Source organism: Ailuropoda melanoleuca, chromosome 7 (genome assembly GCF_002007445.2).
Source record: "Ailuropoda melanoleuca isolate Jingjing chromosome 7, ASM200744v2, whole genome shotgun sequence".
Classification (NCBI taxonomy): Eukaryota; Metazoa; Chordata; class Mammalia; order Carnivora; family Ursidae; genus Ailuropoda; species Ailuropoda melanoleuca.
In genome coordinates, this window is record NC_048224.1 from 89,746,970 (window position 1) to 89,770,506 (window position 23,537).

The 23,537-nt window shown below is 45.9% G+C and overlaps 1 protein-coding gene across 1 annotated transcript; it reads right to left on the minus strand.

Annotated features, from left to right (window-relative positions):
* Positions 1 to 25: 25 nt before the first annotated feature.
* On the minus strand, positions 26 to 13,049 carry RGCC (regulator of cell cycle). The gene is made up of 5 exons (XM_034665243.1): positions 12,780 to 13,049; positions 12,097 to 12,282; positions 3,537 to 3,644; positions 1,706 to 1,768; positions 26 to 420 (listed from the first exon to the last, which is right to left on the minus strand). The coding sequence occupies exons 1-5, from the start codon at positions 12,826 to 12,828 to the stop codon at positions 413 to 415; spliced, it is 414 nt and encodes a 137-aa protein (XP_034521134.1). The 5' UTR covers positions 12,829 to 13,049; the 3' UTR covers positions 26 to 412.
* Positions 13,050 to 23,537: the final 10,488 nt, after the last annotated feature.

Genomic DNA, 23,537 nt, shown 5'->3' on the forward strand with positions numbered 1-23,537 from the left:
AAAAAGAAGTTTACAAAATACAGACTCCAGTTCAAATTTTATTTGCATACAAAAATATATTATACTGGGAAAAGCATATTACTGTTTCCAGCTATATATAATTAATTACAAATATTTTCATAAAAGCACTTTAAATTACAGGAAAGCTATGTTTTGAGAGAAAATAGAATATTAGCATGGATCGTCTGTTCTAATACGCTGCAAGCTGGTAAACCAAGTCAGTTTTACTGTCTAAATTGCCCAGAGATGATCGCAAAGGCTGGTTTTAGGACAAGCCTGAGAATGGCCTGCTGGTAGGTGAGCGCTTGTCTCTGCCTCTCTGGCAGCAAATTCTGTAGCTGATTTTACCAGGTCCTTGGAGCTTTCCAAAGCTTCTCCCTTATGATAAAAGGACCCAGAACTTCTCCTTGTTTCACATGCCTGTAAAGAGGAGATAAATAAGGTTATCCACTCACAAAAGTTTCCAATTCCTATGCTTAACCAGATCACACCATCACAGACAGGCATCAAAAGCACCAAACTTAATGGCAGGCTTCCCACGTAATGTATGTCTGATTAACTGGCCCAAGTGGGCCGCCAGCTACAATTTCCATGAAGTAGGCAGGCTTGTTCCATGGCTCTCATACAAATTGCGCTGTAATTACCATAATCTCTGTCAAAACAGGCCTTGGTCTTCTGATGTGGGATGGTACAGCATGGAAGAGAATGGGCCATAAAATTCTCCAATAAATAGAAAATACACGAGGACTTTCCACTTGGTATTTAGGTTTCAGTGTGAGGAACAGAGTCATTTTTAAATAACCGGCTTTGGATCTAATTTTTCAGTTTGACTTGGCCGTTTAACAGAATAGAACATAAAATATTTCTCATGGAAAATCAACTCTTTCATTGAAAAATTAAGAGGCTAGGACAAAATTCTTCTGCTCTGTGATTGAATACGGCCTGCCAGGAATCGAGTTGCTGAAACTTTTATCCCGGAAGCTCTAGCTGCCCCTTCTGGCTCTTGCAATCCTTTCCTTTTGAAACAGAGTGGGTGGACTGATTCTCAGGGCCCCAGCTTCTGGACACCACCTCCCCGCCACCGACATCGTAGTTATGGTCTGATATCTTCAGTTCCCCACATTTTCTGTCACACAAAAGGGGTACCATTAGTGTAACTGCCAAACGGAAAACAAGGTGGTGTGTACTTAACCCAGGTCTTTCACTAAGACATGGGCCATTGGTTATGGGGTCTCCCCGGGCCAATTCTTTCTTTTGGGACCCAACCCTCTAGAAATCAGACCTCCCCAAACCGCTGGATCTAACCTGGGAAGACTTCCCTGGCCCACAGGAAGGAACAGTCTGGCTTGTTAGCACGTTGCTCTTGGGGGTGGTTGGCTCATTTCTCCCCTGAAAAGCCTGCCAGGCCACCATTTTGGTCAAGCTCTGATCTCGTTCTCACGACTACTCTGCATTTCTCAAACAAAATGTCCGTGTTTGCTGGTGGTCTGTTCTCACCGTTTGGAAAGGCACACGACCTATGTGAACACAAGTTTATCCTCAGAATTTCTTCCTGAGCCACTAGGGTTGTTTTGGAACCTAAAGGAGCCTGATGATGTAACTTCCTGCCCCCAGGCAAGCTGGTAAATATCATGGTACTTTATCAGCAGTGTTGTTTGGTTTTCTGTTTGATTTTTTTTTTTTTTAATACCAGGCATGTACTCACTTGCTAATGTTCTGTCAAGATCAGCAATAAAGTCTTCTAGCTCTTTCGTGTCTCCTAGTTTGGCTGAAAAACAAGAGTCAACCTTCAGTTTCTATATCAACGACAGCTCATGAGGCCCTCGGTTCCCAGGATTATGTGACCCCATTCTGCATCTCTGCATCTACAGAGACAGTATTGTCAAGGGTCCCATACCGTCCCTCAGTGTCTGCCCGGTGTTGACTTACAGTCAACTCAGACACTGATTCTGAAGATTCGCCGAAGATTTTGTCTACTTCTTGTTTTTTCAGTTCATCAGCCCTCATGCCACCCCCACCCCAACAACCTGGAGGAGACTCTCCCTTTACTGCCTTAAAAGGGCAGGGGGAGTGAGGAGCTGGGTGAGGGGGGGGGGAAGATAAAGTTTTAATTTTTTGATTACGTAGGATTTGAGTTATCTGTCAAAAAATATTCAGTAAGCATGACACTGTACAGAGAGGACACCTGGAGTCAATACTCCCTCTCCACCTCACCGCTGACCCGTTCTAGTTTGTGCTACTGCCCCAGGGCAACACGGCAGCCCTCAGAGTCCCTCCAGTATGAAATGAACGAAGAGCCGCCGCGCTTTGTCAAAATGGTACAGGGAAGGCAACGTGAGGCTTCGGGGACAGCCCCATCCCATCGAGGTGGCAGCACAAGGCAACAGGTGCTTATCTTGCTTTTGTCCCCCCTGTATCCTGAGATATACACGCTTTCCTGTAGAGCTCAACATTCATGCCTTCTCCGAAACGCATTCCTGGATATTTTTATTAATTAACCCTTGCTGGTTACAAATAGCTCGTTGTTCTTAGCTTTTAAAGTCAATTTGCCACTAGAGCTTTTTCTCCCTCTTTAATTCCTATCTCTGGAGGATCAGGTAGCAAATCTGAGCACGTTTGAAGCCACTTCCTAGACTGTTCTGTCTCTCTGAATTCAATAGCTCCGTTTTACCCACAGGGAGCTGGACAATGGCAGAGTCCCCAGGGGCTGGTACTAACACTGCTCCGTTGAGAGGAGAATTTAAAAATCACTCTTTAGAAAAAGAGGGAAATTCCTCCTTAATGCCAAGAGTAAGAAATGTAATAGAATCTTCATATTTCTTTTTTAACTGTGTTCCATTTTTATTGCATTCTGCAACTATTTTCAGCAAGTATAATGTTTCTTGAGGAAAAAAACTCCTTTTGTTTTCAAAAGGGCACTTGTCCAATATAACAGAACACTTAGCTCTCTAGCTGGAGACACTTGACAGGCTCCAAAAAATGAGAAACTGCTCATGCATCTTTAAAAACTTTTTTAGGTCTATTAATATCACAGTAGAGCCAGGCTGGGGCTGCTATTTTAAATCATGTTAGATCATCGCTTGTTGCATGAGGATGACCCCCTTTAATTGTTCAATTGGTAATCTGAAAGCATTGGTCAACTAGTTAATGCAAATGAAAAGAATCCCACTTTCTGCAAAGCCTAATTGCTGCTGAGTTTTCAATTCTAGAACCAATCAGTATGGGAGAGAGCAATGTCATTTGGCAGGCTTGATGACACCACATGAGAGAAAGCAGAGTCTCGAGAAGACAGGTTTTCTCTCTCCCTGCGATTTGGTTTCTTGTTCCCGCCCCCTTTTATCTGATTCATTTTCACACTGATCAGAATCCTGAGAAAGAACAAATTGCACTTCACACCGTCCCATTCGAGGATGTTAGTTCTATTTGTTTCACACATTTGCAGAAGATCAGTCAGGGATAAGGGGGAGGAGAGGAGAGACCGACGGGAGAAGAGGCAGTAAGGAAGCCAAAAGGCTCACACCGCCGCTAAGGCCTACCTTTCCGAGGAGTGCCGGTGGGGGAGAGCAGAGCCGGAGCCGAGTCTGTTGGAGAATTCAGTTTTTCATCACTGAAGCTGAAGCTGTTCCTATAGAGCGAATCTGCACCTTTCAGGAAAGAAAACGTAACTCATTCGAGGTGGTTTCAGGCCACAGTCTATTGATAACCAACAGCTCCCCTCCCAAGGGAGCAAGGCTTTAAGGAAAACAGGTAGATTTCCAGATTTTATATTTATGCCCCCGAAATGATTTGAGGCAGGGGAGTGTGCCTGTGTGTGTGTGGATATGTCATGCACACCAAGGACCTTGCTTCCCTACGAAATGGAGAGTGGGATAGGATTATTATGACCAGCCCAGCCTTCTTCGCAACACACAGGAGTCCACTGACCAGGTGTCTAACCGACAACCAAGCCAATGATTGGCTGATGAGGGGGGGCGGGTGGGGGGGTTGGAGATTTTAGACCTAAAGAATCATGTTTCCTAAAAAATGTCCCTTCTGCCCTCTGAATTCCCTAAAATACGAATCTAAGGTTAGATCTCATTAACTAATGATCCTCCCTCCTGGGAGCGCCTGGGTGGCTCAGTCAGTTAAGCGTCTGACTCTTGATTTCAGCTCAGGTCAGGATCTCAGGGTTGTAAGATCGAGCCTCATGTCAGGCTCCACACAAAGCAGGGAGTCTGCTTGAGATTCTCTCTCTCCCTCTTCCTCTGCCCCTTCCTCCTCCCTCCCTCTCTCTTTTCCTCTCTTTCTAAAATAAATAAATAAATCTTTTGAAGAAATGTTTAAAAAATAATAATAATAATCCTCCCTGCCTGCTCAAGAGATCTTTGTCATGGTTTTCCTGAGAACTTACCCTCTAAGGATAAGCTAGAGGGTCAGAGACAAATATTTCTTCTAGAGGTTGTCGGTTATAGACACTTGGAGTGATTTTGTGGCTCCCTCTATTGTCATACCCCCAAAGACCAGAGCAAGAGCGAGCGAGGTCCCCGAGGCAGGGCTGCGCTGGGAGTCAAGGGAACCAGCTCAGCTACCGGCTCTGTCTTCCAGCGGCCTTGAGCAAGACACCCCTGAGCTTCAGCTTAGCCACCAGGAAAATGGGAAGGCTACGGAATCCTTAAAGTCCCTTCCAGCTCTTAAGTTCTGAGAGTCTACTTCTCTAGCCCCTGCCAAGAAAGAGGAAACCAACCCACAGCCAGCCCAGTCGCGTGGCTGTGACAGCAAAAGGGAGCTGGTGGCCGAGCTGCACCCACTCAAAGGGCTCAAAGGCAGAGCAGCCAGCAGAAGCAGGATGTGGCCTGTGAGGTCACAAAGTCACAGCCTTCCTGGTTAAAACAAAACACAAAACCAGCCATGGTTGTAGCAGAGATGAGCTCTGGGAAGGCTCTTCAGGTGAGAGGGGGCAGCTGAATCAAGAGGGCCTGGCCAGGACTCTACTCTTCTTTGGGATTCACTCACTTTAATCCAATGATCTCCAACTCAGGAGGAGGCAAAAACATCTTTCTTTGGTCCCCATCACTTAAAGTGAGCATGAGTGAGTTACAGAAGATATACTCAGGATAAAAAGGGTTTTCCAAAGCAGAGGTTCTCATCCCAAAAAAATTCAGCTTTGTCCCTACAAAGGCTGCTACAAGTTCTCAGGCGCGACACCCTCCCACCCTCCACTGACCAGGTGGCCCCAGCGCCATCTTGTCTTCCTGACCTATGCACTCATCTTGTCCACTCTTCCAAACACGCCCAACCCGCCCGATCTTTTCTCCCTTCAGAGGTCCAGCCCAGGTCACCTAAAAGCACCACAGTCACTCTTCAGGGCTTTGAGGATGAACACCTACTGAGATCCAAAATACCAAACCTCGTACTTATATTTCCCCAAAAATATATTCCTCAGAACACTGGTCCTTTGGAAGGAAGCACCGTGTGATCAGCTATGTTTGAGAAACACTGAGCACCCCTGGAGATTACCACTGTGTCTTCCCACTTTAATGTCCCTGAGAAGTCTTACGATAAACCAGCTTAGCCTTATTTCTCAAGTTTAACTATGGGACACATTTTTCGTGGCAGCCCATTCATATTTCTCAGGACACTTGCACTCTGTGGAACTCAGCTGGGGAAGCCTTTCTGCCTGCTTTGTCCGCTGAGCCCACCTCTAGAGCAGTCTGGATTTTCTCAAGGGAAAGCCTTTCCCTTACGTACAAGAAAGTGGTCACGTCTGTTGCAGACCTACCGCAGAGCATTACTGTTTGTCACCCCGCAATAAGTAGGAGAATCGCCACAAATAGAACCTGAGAAACTTGTAGGGAAAAGATGAGGTAAGACTTAGGGGCAGGAAAACCACAGAGGGCCCCAGGGAGGCTGGCCTCGGGCCCAGACCCCTGAGGCAGAAGGAAGGAATATGAGGCACTTGGCACATGATCTGTGGTTCTGAAGAACCCCGAGAGCATCGCCCCCATCCCTGGCCCAGAGTAGCGAGCCCAGAGACTTGCTGGCCCAGACTGAGGTGGCCACACCTCTGGTCTCTATCTTCCAAAAGCAGCTGGTCCTTGAGAGCCAGTTTTGTCACCACACCTCACCCCACCCCGCCCTGCACCACCAGCGCCTGCCCTGACTTTGGACTTCATCTCTCTTCTGCTCCAAGTCCTCAACAATTTTCCAGCCACATATACTCATCCTTCGGGGGGGGGGGGCTGGGACCGGGGACATGCACACGCAATTTGTTTTTCCTCACAGGCAAGTAGACCAATGTCATTGAGTTTTGGGGGAAGGAATGATCTAGACATGGAAAACGCCATTGCAAAATGGTAGGAAAAAAAAGAATCCAAAGAAGATTCAGGAAAAACTCTGGGTCATTCAGGTGGTTTTGAGACTCTGTAGAGAATGAGTCATAGCACCAGGACACTGCCACAGTGGACCTCTTGGCCTTTAAAGCCTGGTGTGAAAATGCCTTTTTGATCCAAGTATTTTCCTCAAACTTAGAAAATATATAGACAAACCGGCTGTTGCTTGCCTAATAAATTCAGTTGCAAACCAAACTTAAAATAACCAGAAGTTCCTCTTACTGCTAATGAACTCATGCTACTCCCCCAATGAGGGAGGGAGAGAAAAAAATACTAGGTACAATATCTATATATAAACACACAATATCTATATATAAACACACACACACACACACATGCAGACATGTCAACATAGCATGAGCTCACTTCCCCACTTCCCCTCTCCCCTTACAACTCCCCAACCACACACACACAGGCTCGCACACCGGCAGATTGCCACACCTTGATTCCTTTCTCTCTCCATGAGTTTTAATCTGAGCCAGACCTGACTCCAGCCTCCAAAATATTCAACCATCAACAGGAAATGAACCCCCAGCATCCTTGAGTCAAACCTGCCCGCAGTTTAGTTCCACCCTGTGGCAATACCGTACACACGTCATTCACGAAAAAAGCAACTTCAAGAAGCCCAAAGCTACCAAGGAAGTCCAGCAGAAGCTGCCATGGTAGAGACGTGTGGGATGGGAGGCCATGACAGCTGTGCGACCCTGTGCAAATCACTTCATCTCTGAGCCTCCGTTTCCTCTTCAGCAAAAGGGGAATACTCACTAGGTGCTCCATGGATGATTCCTATGGTTTTCATGATTTTATTCTAAATTCCTGGTGAAATGGAGGATGACATGTCCAGGAGAGGAGAGGTCACCACAGAGAATAGTAACCATCAAGATTCTGGGACCGGGCTTTCTCTTCCTCTTCAGAGAGCAGCAAAATTCTTAAGAGAAGCTTATCTTCAGAGGCACCCGAGAATAAACCTCCCTGAAACAAACCACCAGCATAGAAGGAGCCCAGGCTCTAGACCTTGCTTCCTTTTATCCAAAAAAAATTCACTCCATGGACTTTTATTAAGCACCCTCCATGAAGAAGGTCTCATGGAAGGCATTGTGGTAGATGAAAAGGTAAGGAAAGCCTGACTTCCTGCTCTTTCCACTCCTCTGGAACTCTATCCCTTGCAAAACAACAGCCAGTTAGTCTGATAAAATGACAGCAACGTGTTGCTGGCTGATAGTGTGCTAATGTACGACGGCCCCCCTCCAACAAGGGTTCCAGGGACACACACGGTAATGATCTGGGGAACGTTGGCAGGTGATGAGACGAGATCTTTCAGGGCTCCACAGCATCTATAAAGCCCCATCTCACAAGCATCTCAAAGCCCCATTAGAAATGTCCTTGGCAAGTCACCTTGGTGAGCTACAGCCAGGAACCTCGAGCTCGGGGACCAAGTTTTCTAAGACACCAGCTGAAGAAATGTCAGCACATTCAATATACAAATGTCCAACTTCAGTGCTCGCCAACAGAGCTGGAGAAACTCAGCTGTAAAACCAGAAGCTTGTTTAAAAGGTAGTTGTGCTTTTGGAGCTTGGGGGTGGGGAGAAAGGTAATTTAGGGTTAGCCCCGCCATGTGCTACTCCAGAGGGAAGGAAAGCCACAGACGCTAAACGTTGCCCGGAGCTCCTGTAAATATAGAACAGTCCCACACGTTGAAGACAAGCAAACTATAGTAATTAACTGGGAAAAAGAAAGCTTTGGACCTGTTTCCCTTTTGCAACAGGGAACGGTGGGGGGGCCTGAGGGGGGTGAATCTCCTTTCAACAGTATCGCCCTGGCTTCCCTTCTGGCACACTGGGCCCCTCTGGACACCTCTCCAGATCTCCGACAGAGTGAGCCCCGTCCCCCACCTGGAACCCCTACCAGCGTGCCAGGGCACCCTGAGGGCTCCTAACTTCTAGTCTCTCCTGGCTTGAACAAGTCCGGATTCCAGTCTCTGTAGCTCCTGTGCCAGATCGGCCAGTACGCTGCCTGTCGGGCTGGCCCCCGGCGTCCAGCAGGTGTGCAAGCTGGAAGACTCTAGGCAAGGGGATACAAATGTTCTGGTCTTGCACACGCTAAAGGAGCCAGTTCCTCATTCCCTAAAACGGCTCTACAATACCACAATATCCCTCGCATTCACAGGAACTTCCTGTTAAGTAGCAAACACTTCCCTCTCTTCAAAGGAAAAAGGTGTGTGAAACCCCAACACAGCAAAGATAGAAGTTCCTACCACCTTTTACAAGTTCAGGTTAATATTATAACACATTGGTTAAAACTTAGTAATTACGAGTTAAAATTTCATTACATATATTTGAGGAATCCCGGTGTGCATTTACAGTTTTGAAAATACTGAAAAACAGTATATTATCTTAAAATAAGTTCAAACCAAAGAAGTTTACAACCCCTGGAGCACCTCTAAGGATCAAGCTTGAACAACGCTGCCCTAGCTCCTAATTACACTGCCCTTTTACTGCTGACATTAAAACGGCTCCCACCAAAGTGTCTGAGATTACCTGTTGGACCCAAGTCTACGGGAAAGGAACAAGCCTGTTTTGATCAACCCGCATTTGAATGCCACCCATGACGTGGTGTTATCTTGCAATTTTCATTTTGGTCCTCTTCACGTCTCTGGAGGACCCCCCCTGTAAGTGGGAACAGGGAGTATTTCTTTATTAAATGTATGTTCTTCTCTCCTACCTAAGTAATTTTCTTCTTTGGATGGAAGGAATGTCTATATTTCTTCTCTGGATGCAAGCAAGCTAAATATTTTTATTTTAGTTAGAAAAGGAAGGGTTTTTTTTGTTTTTTTGTTTTGGGGGGGTTTGAGAAGAAGGGGTAGGGGCAGAGGGAGAGGGAGAGAGAGAATCTTAAGCAGGCTCCATGCTCGGCACAGAGCTCAATCTCACGACCCTGAGATCGTGACCTGAGCTAAAATCGAGTCTGAAGCTTAACAGACTGAGCCACCCAGGCGCCCCCAAAGAAGGGTTCTTCAAAAAACCAGAATTGCTGCTTTGAGCCATCTTGTAAGGTGGCTACATTTCCTGAGCGATAGAGCGGTAGGTGGAAGGCAGAGCGAGGATCATACCTCCTACGTGACACTTGCACGCAAGACACGGGCTCAAATGTATCCGATCCATGTAATAGAGCCTGGTGTATGCATTTTAATGTTTTCTTGAAAGCATGAAACAGCAAATCTTTTCTTCCTAATCATCAGCTTATGGATGTTTCTACCAGCACCACTCAATAGCATCCTTTCAATTTCACAGTTAGAGAGATAAAGGCCCACCTATGGCCCAGGGCCCCGATAGAACTCAGCCTGGGCCCCGCTGACCTGGCCTTGAAGAGACACCCTCAGACACAACCGCTATCGATAAACAGGCACGTGATTCAGGTCCAATGGGACTTCAAGTCTATTCCTGAGGACCTGGTTCCCATTCCAGCTAACCATCCATGGTGACAAGAGCAAGGTCTTTGAGAGGTCCCGTGAAGTTGTTCTCTTATCAGAAAAATGGAGATAATAATGCCTATCTTAGAGGACTGTGGTAGAGGTCCTAGGAGATAACACACTGAAAGCACAGCAAAGAGATCGCTACTAGTAAGAGCTAGTAAATAACAATTACCCTAGTAAGGGCTTGGTTAAAGTGAGCTGCTCTTATTATCACTATGCCAGGAGGTCTCCCTTTTGGTGCCCTAAAGCTCAGTAGGGTCTATCTCTCTCAAACATTCTCTTCCTCAAAAAAGCACTGAGCAGATAAATCCGTCTAATAAATGTCTGTGCTCAGTTCCTGGTGGCTGTTGAGAGACGCACGCTATGCTTCCTTAAGAAATTACTATTTGGATGCACACTGCTTCTGCCAACACTATTTCTAACCAGTCTTATGGGGGACAAACTACACATTTATAAGGAAGACTAATGTCATCTGAGCCTTCTTTATACCATCCCCATTACTCCTCCAGCCACCAAACGAAGGGTCAGAGTAACAGTGAACAACAAAAGCAGAAAGCAAAATACACACACACACACACCCCCAAGAGAAACTATAGTTTCTATTCCAAATATCTCCCCCCAAATCATTAAAAATGTGTTTCTGAGTGCCTTCTCGTTGAGGCCCCTGAAAACAGATCTCAAATCTGAGATCCTACCCCGAGGGAGCTGCAATCACCCAGGATGGGCCAGCTCAGACCATATTCCAGCCAAATGCGGCTGTGGTTTAGAAAGGAGTTGTTCTTTGCAATAGCATGGCCCTGGACGGGCTGTCCTGGCTTGCTTTCCTGTGGGGAAGAGAACTGGTACTTGATGAATAACTCGCTCCATGCCCCAGCAGAAAGAGACATATTTAAGTTTGGCCACAGATACTGAGACAAATTTCAAAAGTTTTTCGATTTCCCTTTGAAATTGAAAATAAGCGGTCCAGTCATTACACATAAAGTCCAAAAGTACAAAACAGAAAATTAACAGCACACTATTCCATTCCTGTTCACCTCAAAAGCTGCAATTAAATCTAACCCTTGGGCAGGACTGCCAAGGAAAGTCAAGAGGGACCTCAGGTTTCTGACTCAAGCCCTGGACAGGGTGACGAGGGCCTTCATTCACTTCCAGGAGGACAGCTCATGTTGAGGTCTGGGACTGTATCTTTGCCCTGGAACAAGGAAGAGCTTCAGATTTCAAAAGAAGAGAATCACAAGGAAAGGTCACTGTGTCATTTCTTTCACGTCCAGAGTCAAGGGCAGCAAAGGGAGTGACATTCATGCTGGTAAACCATCTGGGGAATGAAGCCTCAAAAATAACTCAGAAAGTCTAAATTCACTTTGAAAAATAATAAGCCATCCAGAATTTGAAAACCAACAATGACATAACATTGAAAAGTCACCAGATTTGCTGTTTGACACCTAAACAGATATCTATAATCCTCACAGACCATTTGATTCCCTAATAAAAACTGTCTCACTCCTTGCAAGGTCGTTTAAGACAAAGAGACCCTGGGGTAGTCTCCTTATGAGAAAAGTTGCCAGGAGGCAACTTGCTCTCTGGCTCCCTCTCCAGCCACAGCGGGGTGGGGGTGGGGTGGGGGGGTGGAAGCCAGCAGTCCCCGGGGTGGATCCGCCTGAAGGAAGAGGGGCACTTTCTAAAACACTTCAACTCTGCGGTGCCAGATTCTTTCGAAACTGCCATGAGCGCAGCAGCAAGTCTGGGAGCTCAGAGCCAGAAGAAAATGCAAGAAGTTATTTCAAAAATCCCAAGAACAGCAGCTTATGAAACCTTTCCTGGTGTCACAAATTTTTCAGTACTGTGCCCTCCCATGTCTCCCTCCACCCCCATTCCTGCGGCATTTGCCCCACACACTCTGAAAAAATGACTGCAGAGAGAGAAGGGCAGGGGAAGGGAGGAGAGGTAACTGTGGAAATGCCGGACTTGGGTCCCAGGAGTCCCGTATGGCTGGGTCAGGGCAAGCTGCTTAAACCTTCCTGCCTCTGAACACCAGCAGGTGGCACGTAGACCAGCTGGCCCTCCAAGAGCCTCCGAGGGACAGCACCGGGGGTCTTGCCCCCGCTGCGGGCGTCCTAGGACAGCGCGGTGCCTTGGGCTCACTTCGCGGGGCCCCACCCCTCGGTTTACGGATCAGCAAACGGAGACCCGGGCCCCCAGTGCTCTTACTGGGCGTTCCCCGGGCTCTGGCACATTCCCCGTTGGGGCCACACTTACTCTCCGAGTCGCTGAAGCCGCTGCTGTCGCTCACGCTGGCGCTGCTCCGCCGCTTCATGCGCTCCAGGTGCTCCTCGTAGTGGAAGTGGCGCTCGTGGAAGGGCGACGCGAAGTCGGCCAGCACCGCGTCAAACTCGCACAACGCATCCGTCAGGTCCCCGGCGGCCGCCGAGTCCAAGGCCGGGGCTGGGGACAGCGATGGCGGGCTCAGGTGCTGGGCCCGGGGCGGGGGAGCGCCCCCATTCCCGAGGATAGCTAACATTCACGGCGCGCGCGCCGAGTGACAGCCACGCGGTCGCTGCCCGTTGCTTATCTTTGCATCCTCTCAACCAGCCCCTGAAGCCGTTCTATTAGTCTGCCCATTTCAGAGACACGGAAACTGAGCCTCCGCCGTGTGAAGGTGCCGACCAAAGGTCACCCAGCTGATCCACGCAGCGGAACTCTTTCCCACGCGCTGTCGGGTACTCGTCCCCACGCTCATCCCCCGGGGGCGCGTGCGAACCGGTGGCGGTGGGAAGCCTGGGTCAGGATACGCCCGTTAAGTGTCCCCAGCCCGGCGCGGGGAGGACGGCCGAAGCCGCCACGGGCAGGGTCCCGCGGGTGAGGTTGGGGACGGGCGGGGAGAGGGACGCCCCGGGGCCCCGCTCTCTGAAGGGCCAGGGCTTTAAGGGTCCCGCACTCACCTGCCGCCGCGGCGGCCGCGGGGCTGCTCTGCGCGGCGGGCGGCTTCATGGGCGGGCTCGGCCCCGCGCGCGCCGCGGAGGGTCCGTCGGGGAGCTGAGCCCGGGGACGGTGCAGCCGCTGGCGCCGAGGCCCGAGCTGCGCCTGGCCCGCTCTCCTGCCCGCACTCCCGCCCTGCGGGTCTCGCTCGCCTGGCTGCGCTCCTGCCGCGTCGCCTTCTGCACCGTGCGCTCGCCCGCTCTTTCTCCCGCCGCCGCCACCCTCCAGCTCCGCCGTCTTATAGCCGCGGGCGGAGGCGGGCCGGGGCGGGGCCGGCGGGTGTGTCCCATCCGCCGCGCGGGGGTAGTCCCTGTCCCCCAGGCACCGCCCTCGCCATGCGCCCGCCGCGAAACCGCAGCGACGGGGAGTTGCTGGAGCCCGGGTTACAGCCCCAAATATTTACTCGCCACTTGGCCCGCGCGCCCTGACAACCCGACTCCCTGAAGTGTCTCTGTCGCCACCAGAGCCCCAGAGAGTTTACGATTGGGCTGCAGCACCCCCGCTTCCTGCCGCGTTCCCTTTACCTCCTCCAGCCTTAGTTTCCTCATCTGTGAAATGGACGTGCTGAGCCCCTAGGGAAATCCTGCCAAGAATAAAGTAGCCCTAGGAGGCCCAGACGGGTGTCACACACGCAGAGGGAGGCTCCCGCGTCCCCACCCCATTTCCCCAGGGGACTTAGGGATTGTGGGCAAACGGAGTGGAGAGGGTAGAAGACGATAGGGACAGAAGTCGTGGAGTTCACACGGTTACAAGCCTTAATGCTCCCATCCCAGAGCCCGGAGTTTGACCCTGTCCTGGGCTTTCACTACAGCCCGACTTTATTCAGGACGAGTTTTTGTCAGGGAAAGAAACTACTGCGTATTTGCAGCGCATACCCAGCGCCTTTCAGTGTCCTCACTACTGGGCCACCCTGCCCAGCCGCCTGGCGGGGACCAGTCACGGCCAGGAGTCACTCTCCTTGAGCTGCTCCAGGGGCGGCCACTAGCCGCACAGGAGGCTAGGTAAATGTAGAACTGGAATAGAAGACAGTGAAAACCCCACGGCCCTCAGCCTCACCAGACACATACTAAGCGCCCAACGGGCCACCATCGCAGAAAGTTCTCTTCCACAAAACTGACCTCGAAGGAAAGAGAGGCTTCTTACCGGGTTATCAAGAGCCTCCTGGCTCAGGTTCTGGCATGCACCATTTCCACCCCAGACAGCCATCCCGAGGGATGGGATTACAGCTAGTTTCAGTACAGGTGAGGAAACTGAGGCACCAGAGATGAGGTTGTCCGTCTGGTAATGATGGAAAGGCAGGTCTGTCTGGTTTTAGAGCCACTTTGGGCTTCACCACACCCTCCCTTCCTCCACCTGTAAGGTGATGCACTGAGCCTATGACAGGAGGAAGAGGCTCCTAGTAAGGGGACAGATCACCCAGGACTTTGAAGCGACAAGGCAAGGCATATGCATCTTTCATCTTGTCTCTCTTTTTCTTATTTTTCCCACCTCCATTTTACATTCTTTTTTTCTCTCCTTTCCTTCCTCATGCTCTTTGACTTGCATGGCACCCAAGGGTGATGCCCTGGGGTAACGGAGCAGCAACCCATCTGGGAGCTGAGGCCAGGGAGCTGCTTTCCAAATGCCTTCTCATCTAGGGCTGCGTTGCAGGGTCTTGGACACCCTACCCAGCTCATGCAGAGTGACTCAGAGTCCCTGTCAGCTAAGAATCAGCCAAGCTGATCTTCAGAAGAGCCTACCAGACAGCCCCACTTTTCAGCAGCCATGTTAATTTCCTGAGCGAGTGACAATGAAGATAACCTTGTCTCTACCAGCAGTGGTTGGCTGGTTGTTGTCATCTGTACCCCTTTGTAAGGCAACTCAAGATGTCCGGGAGATGGCTGGGCAAAGGGCCCCTCCAGGATGGGCGTCACTTTGGCTATGGAGGACTACTGCTCTCTCTCTTCCCTAATTATAAATTTTAATATACAGAAAAATATAGAGCATTAGGTAATAGTACTCTGTATCCACACTGAGAATTAACACATGTTAACATTGTTATTTTTGCCTTGGATATTTTTTAAGACAAAACTGGCATACAGCAAAGTACACAAATCTTGAGTTTGATCAATTTTTACCTATGTATACACCAGTGTGATTACCAATCAGACCAAGATGCAGTATTTTGTCATCACCCCAGAAAGGTCCCTATGCCACTTTCTAGTCAGTAACGCCCCATTAGTAACCCTTATGGTAACCCCTATTCTGAATTCTGTCACCAGGAAGTAGTTTTGCCAATTGGAAATCTCCTTAAACAAAATCACACTGTATGTGTTCTTTTATATCTAGCTTATTTTGCTTAACATAATGTCTTCGAGATTCATCTATATTGCTGCAGTATTAAGCCATCCTCCTGCTGGTGGACCCCTGCATTGTTATTTTGCTGCTGTTGCTACTGTAAATGGCTCTGCAATGAGTATTCTTGGGCCTGTCCCCTGGTGTACATGGTAAAGACTCTCCAGGATATGAATCTAGAAGTAGGATAACCAAATTGGTTTGATTATCTCTAGTCATTGGCTAATATGAACAAAGACACTATGAACACCCTTGTGTATTTCTTTTGGGGCACACACTTCTCTTGGGTTTATACCTAGGAGCGGCATTTCGGAATTACAGGATAATAGGTATAAGCTTAGCTTTCAAAGATACTGCCAAACGGTTTTCAAATCAACAGTGGTTGAATGAATCTACACTCCCAGCAACGTATAAGAATTCCAGTTGCTCCATATTTGTGTCAACATATGATTTTATTAAACTTGTTAATTTTAGCCATTCTGGTGACTGTGTCTGGTACCCTCCCTCCCCCACTGCCTCCTCCGCCCCCTCCTTCTCCTTCTTCCTGTGGCTTTAATTTACATTTTCCCAAAAGGTAACTAAATTGACCACCTTTCATATGCTTCAAATACTTTTAATAAGAGAAATAGAACAATACATGCAAGGTTGATATCCCCTTGGTTGTCCTTCCCAGCCCTAGCCCCCTCCCTCCCCAGAGACAACTGCTACCAGGAAATTGGTAAGTACCCTCCTAGTCCATGTTTTGTACTGAAACTATATTTATATGTTTACATAAAAAATGTATAGTAATGCCTTATGTGGCATTAAAATTTACATAACTACTTTCATGCTGCAACATGCCTTGTTTTCACTCAACCTTGTCTTTACATATGTTGATAACACACAGATCTAGTTTATTCACTGAATCTGCCAAATTGAATTCCATTGAGTGACTACAGAGGGGTGTATTAACCCACTCTCCAGTTGATGGACATTTGGATTGTTTCCAGTCTTTCTCTGTCACAAACAATGCTTCAGTTAACATGTTCCTACCTATCTCTTACTGCTTACATGAGTCTACTGCTGTGTTTTTCCTACTGTAGAACGAGACAAAAGGCAAAGGTTAGTCCACTGAGTTTTTTGACTTGTTCCATTTTCCATTTCAGGGGCTCCTATGGTCCCAGATACATGGCCATACAGACAAAGATGGTAAGTGACCTCACTGTTCAAGTATGACCTTGTCCCTTACCGAGGAGGTGTGGGGAGCCTTGTATTTCACCAGCCTTGAAGCTAAATTAACCACACAGCCTCACACTGGGATTTACACACATTTCTGGTTCCAGAAGTTCACTTGGTCACACAGGTCTTCTTCCTGAAAAAGAATTGAGGCAGCTTAGGATTTTGAAACAGGGCAACATCTTACATTTTTAACACTAGGCCTTTAATCTTCATGGCATCTCTTCTGTATTCACAACATGAACCACTCTCTTCTTACAACTTGTCCTGCATATCCACCTAACCACCTCACCATTTCCCCTCAGAATCCTGTGAAATCCTCCGCTGTGAAATTAAACTCTGACCTCCCTGCAGGTCTCTCCTTGACCTTCTTTTGAGAAATCAGACTTCATCAAAATCTAAACCGGTTGTTCATCAGAGAGACCATTACAAAAAGAAAAAGACAAACCACAGACTGAAAGAAAATATTGCAATACATATATCTGACAAAGGATTTGTTTTTAGAATATAGAAAAAACATCTACAAACTAATATTAAAAAGGCAAGCAGCCTAGTAAAAGCAAAACATGGGCAAAACACTTGAACAGACACCTGACAAAAGAAGATCTATGAATGACCAATTAACATGTGAAAAGTCACACATGGGAATACCCTGCAATCTAGCAATTCTCTTACATCTTTACCCAAGAGAAATAAAAAACAATCTAAAAATGCATTTTTATTCATTGTAGCCAAACACTGGTAATAACCCAAATAGCCATCAACAGAATAGATGCACAACTGTGATGTGTGTTCATACAACAGAACACTGCTCAGAATAGAAAGAACAAACTACTGACACACACACAACAATATGGACAAATCCTAGAAGCATAATACTTGCAAGGTCCTGCAGTTGGCAGAATAACAGCCCCTCAAAGATGTCCAGGTCCAAATCCCCGTGATCAGGTGGCAGAATAACCAACATGTGATGAAGATGGAGGACCTCGAGATGGGGAGATAACTCTGGATCACTCAAGTCCTTAAAAGCAGAGAAGCCTTCCTAGCTGTGGCCAAAGGGAAATGTGACACAGGATGAATGGTCAGAGATACAACATTGCTGACTTTGAAGATGGAGGAAGGGACAACAAGCCAAGGAATATGGGTGGTCTCGAGGGGCTTAAAAAGGCAAGGAAAGAGACTCTCCCCCAGAGACTCCACAAAGGAACACAGCTCTGCCATCACCTTGACTTTGACTCACTGAAAACACTTATTGGACTTCTAACACACAAACCTGTAAGAAAATAAATTTCTGTGGTCTTAAGCTGTTAAGTTTGTGGTAACCTGTTAGAGCAGCAACTAGAAACAATCTTCACTGGTTTTCTTATTTTGAGAGTTGATTCAAGCATATATTTTTTTAATTCCTTCAAACCAATATTTTCCTAAGTTTTTTTGTTTGTTTCTGTGTTTGTGTTTTTACTCCTTATCTTTCTATCTCTGCTAACCTGTCTGTGCTCTGTGGCTGTCCTGTGGCCCTCTATTCATTTGTACTGCCTTTTCTCTTCTCCTGCTTGGTGTATATTTCTCTAGTCTGTTTTCTTTAGGCACACATTGCTGTATATGCTTTAAATAGATTATGCCTTACATACTGCTTAATAACCTGTAACCGTAAGATCAGTTTCCAAGTCTTTGATGTTTCTCATCATTGTAATGGCTATGTGCATAGATTACAATTAAATCAATCCCCAACTTTTCTCATTTAGATTGTTTTTCACTTTTTCCCTTTTGTAGACGATACTTTGATGAATATTTTAGTAACTGTATATTTAGGCTCATTCATGATTGTTTCCTTAGAATAAACTCAGACTTACTCATAGAATAAATTCATAAATTGCTGGGTCAATGAAAATATAAAATTGTGTCTTTTAGTATGTAATTTCCAACCAACCAGCCAACACAAAGATTATACTAATTAGGGTATAGCCTCTGCAGAAAATACAAGGCAATATTAGCACATCAATCAATTTCCTTTAGTTACTCCCCTACTGACCAATCTCCAGAAATGTTAACATTCTGAGCTGTTCTCGTAAAAAAAAATTGTAAATAAAATACTATGAGCTCACGTGTTAACAATCTGATACAAAAGAAGTACATTTCTGAAATGTCACCTTTATTAAACTATTGCTCTGTGAGGGTACCGTACAATGTAGTGCCTGTTTTATAAAAGCGTATTTGTTTGATTTCAAGGTCCATCTGTGCAGGGGGCCCCGAGGGCATTCTCATCCTCTTTTGTGCTCTGATTCTCCCTAGCAATGCCGACTAAGCATTTTGTTTTCAACCACAGGGTCTGGGCTCTGCATAGCTATACCATGCCTTTTAGATTAAACCTGATTTCTTCCTTCAAGTGGATACTTTATTCTTATAGCGAACAGGGCACAGAGTTCAGAGAAAGAAGATCATGTTTTATAATGTTTATTAATGTCTTAAAAGTACGTGCCCATCTGTTCCAAGTCTGGAAGAAATCAAAGTTAGGCTTACAGAGAATCAGGCACAGTGCATCAATCAATTAACCATTGTTGAGTGCCAACAATGTGTAAGGCAACAGGAATAACAAAATCAGAGTCAACTTAAAATACATTAGTAAATATTCTTCTTTCCTTTAGTTTTAGTTGCTTTTCCTGGAATATTAGAGGAACGTTTAAGTTTGCATTGTGTTTTTCTAGATGTTTGGGTTTTTTTTCTTAGCCTGGAAGAAGACCATAGTAGCTTTTAAACTCTCCTGTTTTTAGTCAAGAGATGCTTTTCAAAATTAAGGAAATTGAGTTTGCCATATGAGTATCAGCTTTATATGTTCCCTCTTTTGCCTATTTTCTATTGAGTTGTTGTCCTTTCCTTACTGATTTGTAGGAATTCTTAAAATATTTTTGATACAGATTCTTTGTTGTATGTGACACACCTTCTCTCCGTTTGTAGTTCATCTTTCCATCTTCTTTAACGTGTCTTTTGATGAATACAGGTTTTTAATTTCATTATAGTCCCATGCATCACATTTCCATTTTATAGTGAGCTTTTTTGTGTCCAATGTTTAGGAACTCCTCCCCTACCCTCAAGACCTAAAGATATTTTCCCATGTTTTCTTCTAAAATTTTTTAAGTTTTGCTTTTGACATTCGAATCCTTAGTCCATCTGGAGTTGATTTGCATGTCTGATGTGAGATAGGAATCCGATTTACTTTTCATATGGATAATGATTTTTCCTGTCCCATGTATTGAATCCCTCATAAATAATCTAGGAAATGCAAATGGTGACCCTAACGAGATACCAATTTATATCCGTTCAATGGGCAAAAATTAAGACATCTGGTGATACCAAGTTCTGAAGAGACCAGATCAATAGGATGTCTTAACACATCCCTGGTGAGAGCATAAGTTGCTAGGACTGCTTTGGAAAGCAGGCTGGCATTGTCTTGCAACGTTGAATGTTCCCACACCCTACCACCAACCCACATTCCTTTCCTGGGTATAAACCCAGGATAGCTCCAGGAGCACCAGGAGAGAGAACCACATGTGAAAATCTCCACTGCAGCTCTCTGTATCACAGCAAGAAATGTGAAGGCCTAAACTCTGGTGTCGAGGAGGCCAGATAAATAAACGCTGGTGTATTCGCCTCCTGAAATACTACATAGCAGTGAAGGTGAATGAATCACAGCAGCCACAACAATACGAATGACCCTTCGTATAGAAAACTACACAGGAACAATGTCCCACAAGATTATATAGGGCATAATATCTTCTCCAAAAAAATCACAATTAAAACTAATCATTATATGGTTTACATGCCTATACGTATGTGTGATTTAAAAAAATATGTTTTAAATCAAGAGTGAAAAAAAATTTTTTGAATTGTATTGAATTGTATTGAATTTGTATCGTATTACATCTAGTGGGAGGAGTCCCGGGCGTGGAGGTGGTAAAGGGGTGAGGGCAGGAGCATTGAAAGATGGAAGAGTATAGTGTGTTCCTTCTGTACTTGGATAGTGAGTTCATGGGTGTTCGTTACATTATCAACAAATAAACACCCACGCAGATAAAAATAAAAGAGAGCTATGTACAGACCAGAGATGAGGGAGGTAAACCAAAGATGAGGAATTCAACTTACTGTCTGTGGTCCATTGAAAGTACAGTTGGGGAAGAAAATCTGCACAGACACTTTGTGAAATGAGCTGGCCTAAGGTGTGACGTGACGGTGCTTAAAAAACAAAGATCAAACGCTATTTGGGATAAGTGACAGGTATTAATAAATCAAAATTCCTCACCCTAGTAATTTTTTCACCAGATCCTGATTAGCTGCTAGTTAATAAATATGCAGTCTGCCTAAATTCTATGTGTTTTGGGGTCTGTTTGGACCAAAGTGGGAAAAAAAAAAGTCTATAAATCAATTCTCTAAGGAGGTGCTGGATGGAAACAGAAGCAAGCTAACTAAGAACACTCCAGATTCTTTATGGACTGCCATTATATCACAAGAATAAGTTAAATATTGGGTTTCCAAACTTTAAATCATACAAGCAGCCTAAATTTTTCCATGATTTTACAGTTTGCGTAGTGTTCTCATAGAATGCTCCATTTGATCATGGGGCAAGAAGCCTGAGAACTTATAAAATCAAGGCTGTCAGATGTTTGCGACAAAAAATAACATTAAAAATAAAACTGACTTCTGATGTTATTTCAAAACCGAGTCTGGAGAAGAGGTAACTAAAGGCGTCCCAAAAAGCGGGATGTAAATTTCAGCATGATCTTTTAGTGCTTTGACTTCTTTAAACCTTCATCTCAACAAGAGGTTATCTTACTGCTATTCCTGAAACTCCCAATTCAACAAATATTTGTTGAGTCGCTAAAATGTGCAAGGACTATGTTTGGATCTAGGAATAAAAACGTGAACAAGGAAGACAATAGCCATGGGGCTATAGAGAAACAGTGTTGAATATAATTAATATATTTCTATTTTAATTTTTAAAAATGCATCATGTGTAATATCTTCTATGAGGCTTTATTTGGCGTTACCTAGAACACAGCCGGTGGAGGTGATAAGCCCTTCTACGTCCCCACTGGATCTCGCCGTGTTTCCTTTTGAGTATCCAGCATGCTGATCTGCAATTATTTGTAGATATGTCTGCAGCGGGCATCTGTTACCTATGCTCCGGCCGGGATCGTTTCTTCTCAGAAACTCCTTTCCCCACTTTTTAGGGCTGTCAGTGACACGGCTTCCACTCCTCCCACACGTAGGGGAGGCACCAGATGCAGGCTGACCCCACAGCCAGGGTGGATCTGCGACCCAAGCAGGGCTCCCTTTGGAGGTTTGATATGGACCCTGGAAGAGAAAGAATTCGTCTCTTCCCCTCAAATTACTAATACTAATATCACAGACACCTAGAACTTTGGCTCCACAGGAGAATCTAAGATCCCATTGGAGAGCAGAGTTGTGGGATGAAGAAAGACTCAATCCTGATGATACACTTGAAGCCTGACTCCAGAGGTGCCTGAAACCCCCATTCCTGAAATTCCCAATTAAAAGAACCGCATATATTGACTTTTAACTTAAGCTTGCTAGACTAGTTTTCTTATCACTTAAGCCTGGGTAAGTCCCAGCTAACACTGTATGTGTCTCCTCTATGAGACTGTGAGCTTCTAGGAGCAACTATGAGTAAGGCCAAATTGGCCCTGACGTTGACCTGCTCACATAGCACGAATAATGCCTAGATGGAAGTGCTTGGCTTCTAGAACAGGTGCATGTAATCCCAGGTCCACAAACTCGTAGGAGGATCCATGAGAAGATGTGTAAATGCAGATATTTCAGGTGAAAAAATTAATACCTGTCATCAAAGTATTGCTCGGAGTATCAAAGATGCTCAAAGGAATCGCAAACCAAGAAAATTCAAGAACTCTCACTGGTGTAAAAGCTGTGCTTAGCAAACTCAGCCAGGTTTCACTGATAGCAGTCATCACACCTGGACACATAGAGCCAGGGGAGAAAGAGCTTTGCTAGAGCTTTCAAAGTCTAGAGGATGCAAAATCTTTCTATATTCCAGATAAAATGGAACAAACAAAAATGTTTGGTTGGTTGGTTGGTTGGTTTTTGTATGGGAAGATGCCTTCTGGTTTGTTCTTTTGAGCCCACGGAGGGATACAGTTGGGGAATGTGAGAGAAGACAAGAAATCCAACCCCTCTGGACCCTAGCCCCCACCCCATACCACAGGACAGAAAGCCTCCTGGACTCCCTCCCAATCCAGGGGATCCCTTGAGCACTGACTAAATCTAATTTTGTTATTCAGCTCTAGCTTCCATTATTTTGTCTTTATTTCCTTTTTGTGATGATGGCGGTGGCAGTAAAATACTCATAACATGAAATTTACCATCTTAACCATTTTCAAGTGTCCAGTTCAGCGGCATAAGTACATTCACATTGTTGCACAACTCTCCATCCCCAGAACTTGGTTTCCTGTGACTGTCATAACAAACATTACCAAAAATTTGATGGCTTATAACAACAACAATTTATTTGCTCACAGTTCTAGGGGCCAGAAGTCCAAAATCAAGGCGTCAGTGGGACACACTCCCTCCAAAGAATGTAGGGCAAAATCCTTCCTTGCTTTTTCCAGGTTTTGGTGGCCCCAGGCAATCCTTGGCTCCTGGCTTTATCATTCCTGTCTCTGCCTCTGTCTTCCCATGACCTTCTCTGACTCTGGGCCTTCTTTTCTTTCTCTTATAAGGACATTTAACTTTGGATTTAGGGACCCTCCTCTGGGTAATCCAGGATGATCTCATCTTGAGATTTTTAACTTAATTGCTTTTACAAAGACTCTTTTTCCAAATTGGTCATATTCACTGGTTCTGAGGGTTGGGACATGGACATAGCTTTCTGGGGGCCACAATTCAATTCACTGCAGCTGGGTTACCCCAGAAGCAAATGCAATATGAGGGCAGTGACCCCAGGAAGCACCAACAGGAGAGTGGGAAGTGACAGGGAGGAGAAGGAAGCCAATATAGAATGCCCTAATAAGCAAGTTACTACTGAGAAACCAGTAGTACTCCCTTCCATAGGGAACCTTGGGGAGATGGCATAGAACACACCTCAGGCCTATCCCACCTGCAAAGCAAGGAATCTCTTGTCATTGACTGAAGGCTGTCCCCAGGAG

Excerpts from the sequence above, each read along its gene's own strand:
- RGCC (XM_034665243.1), bottom strand. The coding sequence starts at position 12,828 with ATGAAGCCGCCCGCCGCGCAGAGCAGCCCCGCGGCCGCCGCGGCGGCA. Across the intron at positions 12,283-12,779 it reads CGCGGCCGCCGCGGCGGCAG|CCCCGGCCTTGGACTCGGCG; the intron begins GTGAGTGCGGGA and ends CGCTGTCCCCAG. Across the intron at positions 3,645-12,096 it reads CGGCTTCAGCGACTCGGAGA|GTGCAGATTCGCTCTATAGG; the intron begins GTAAGTGTGGCC and ends CTTTCCTGAAAG.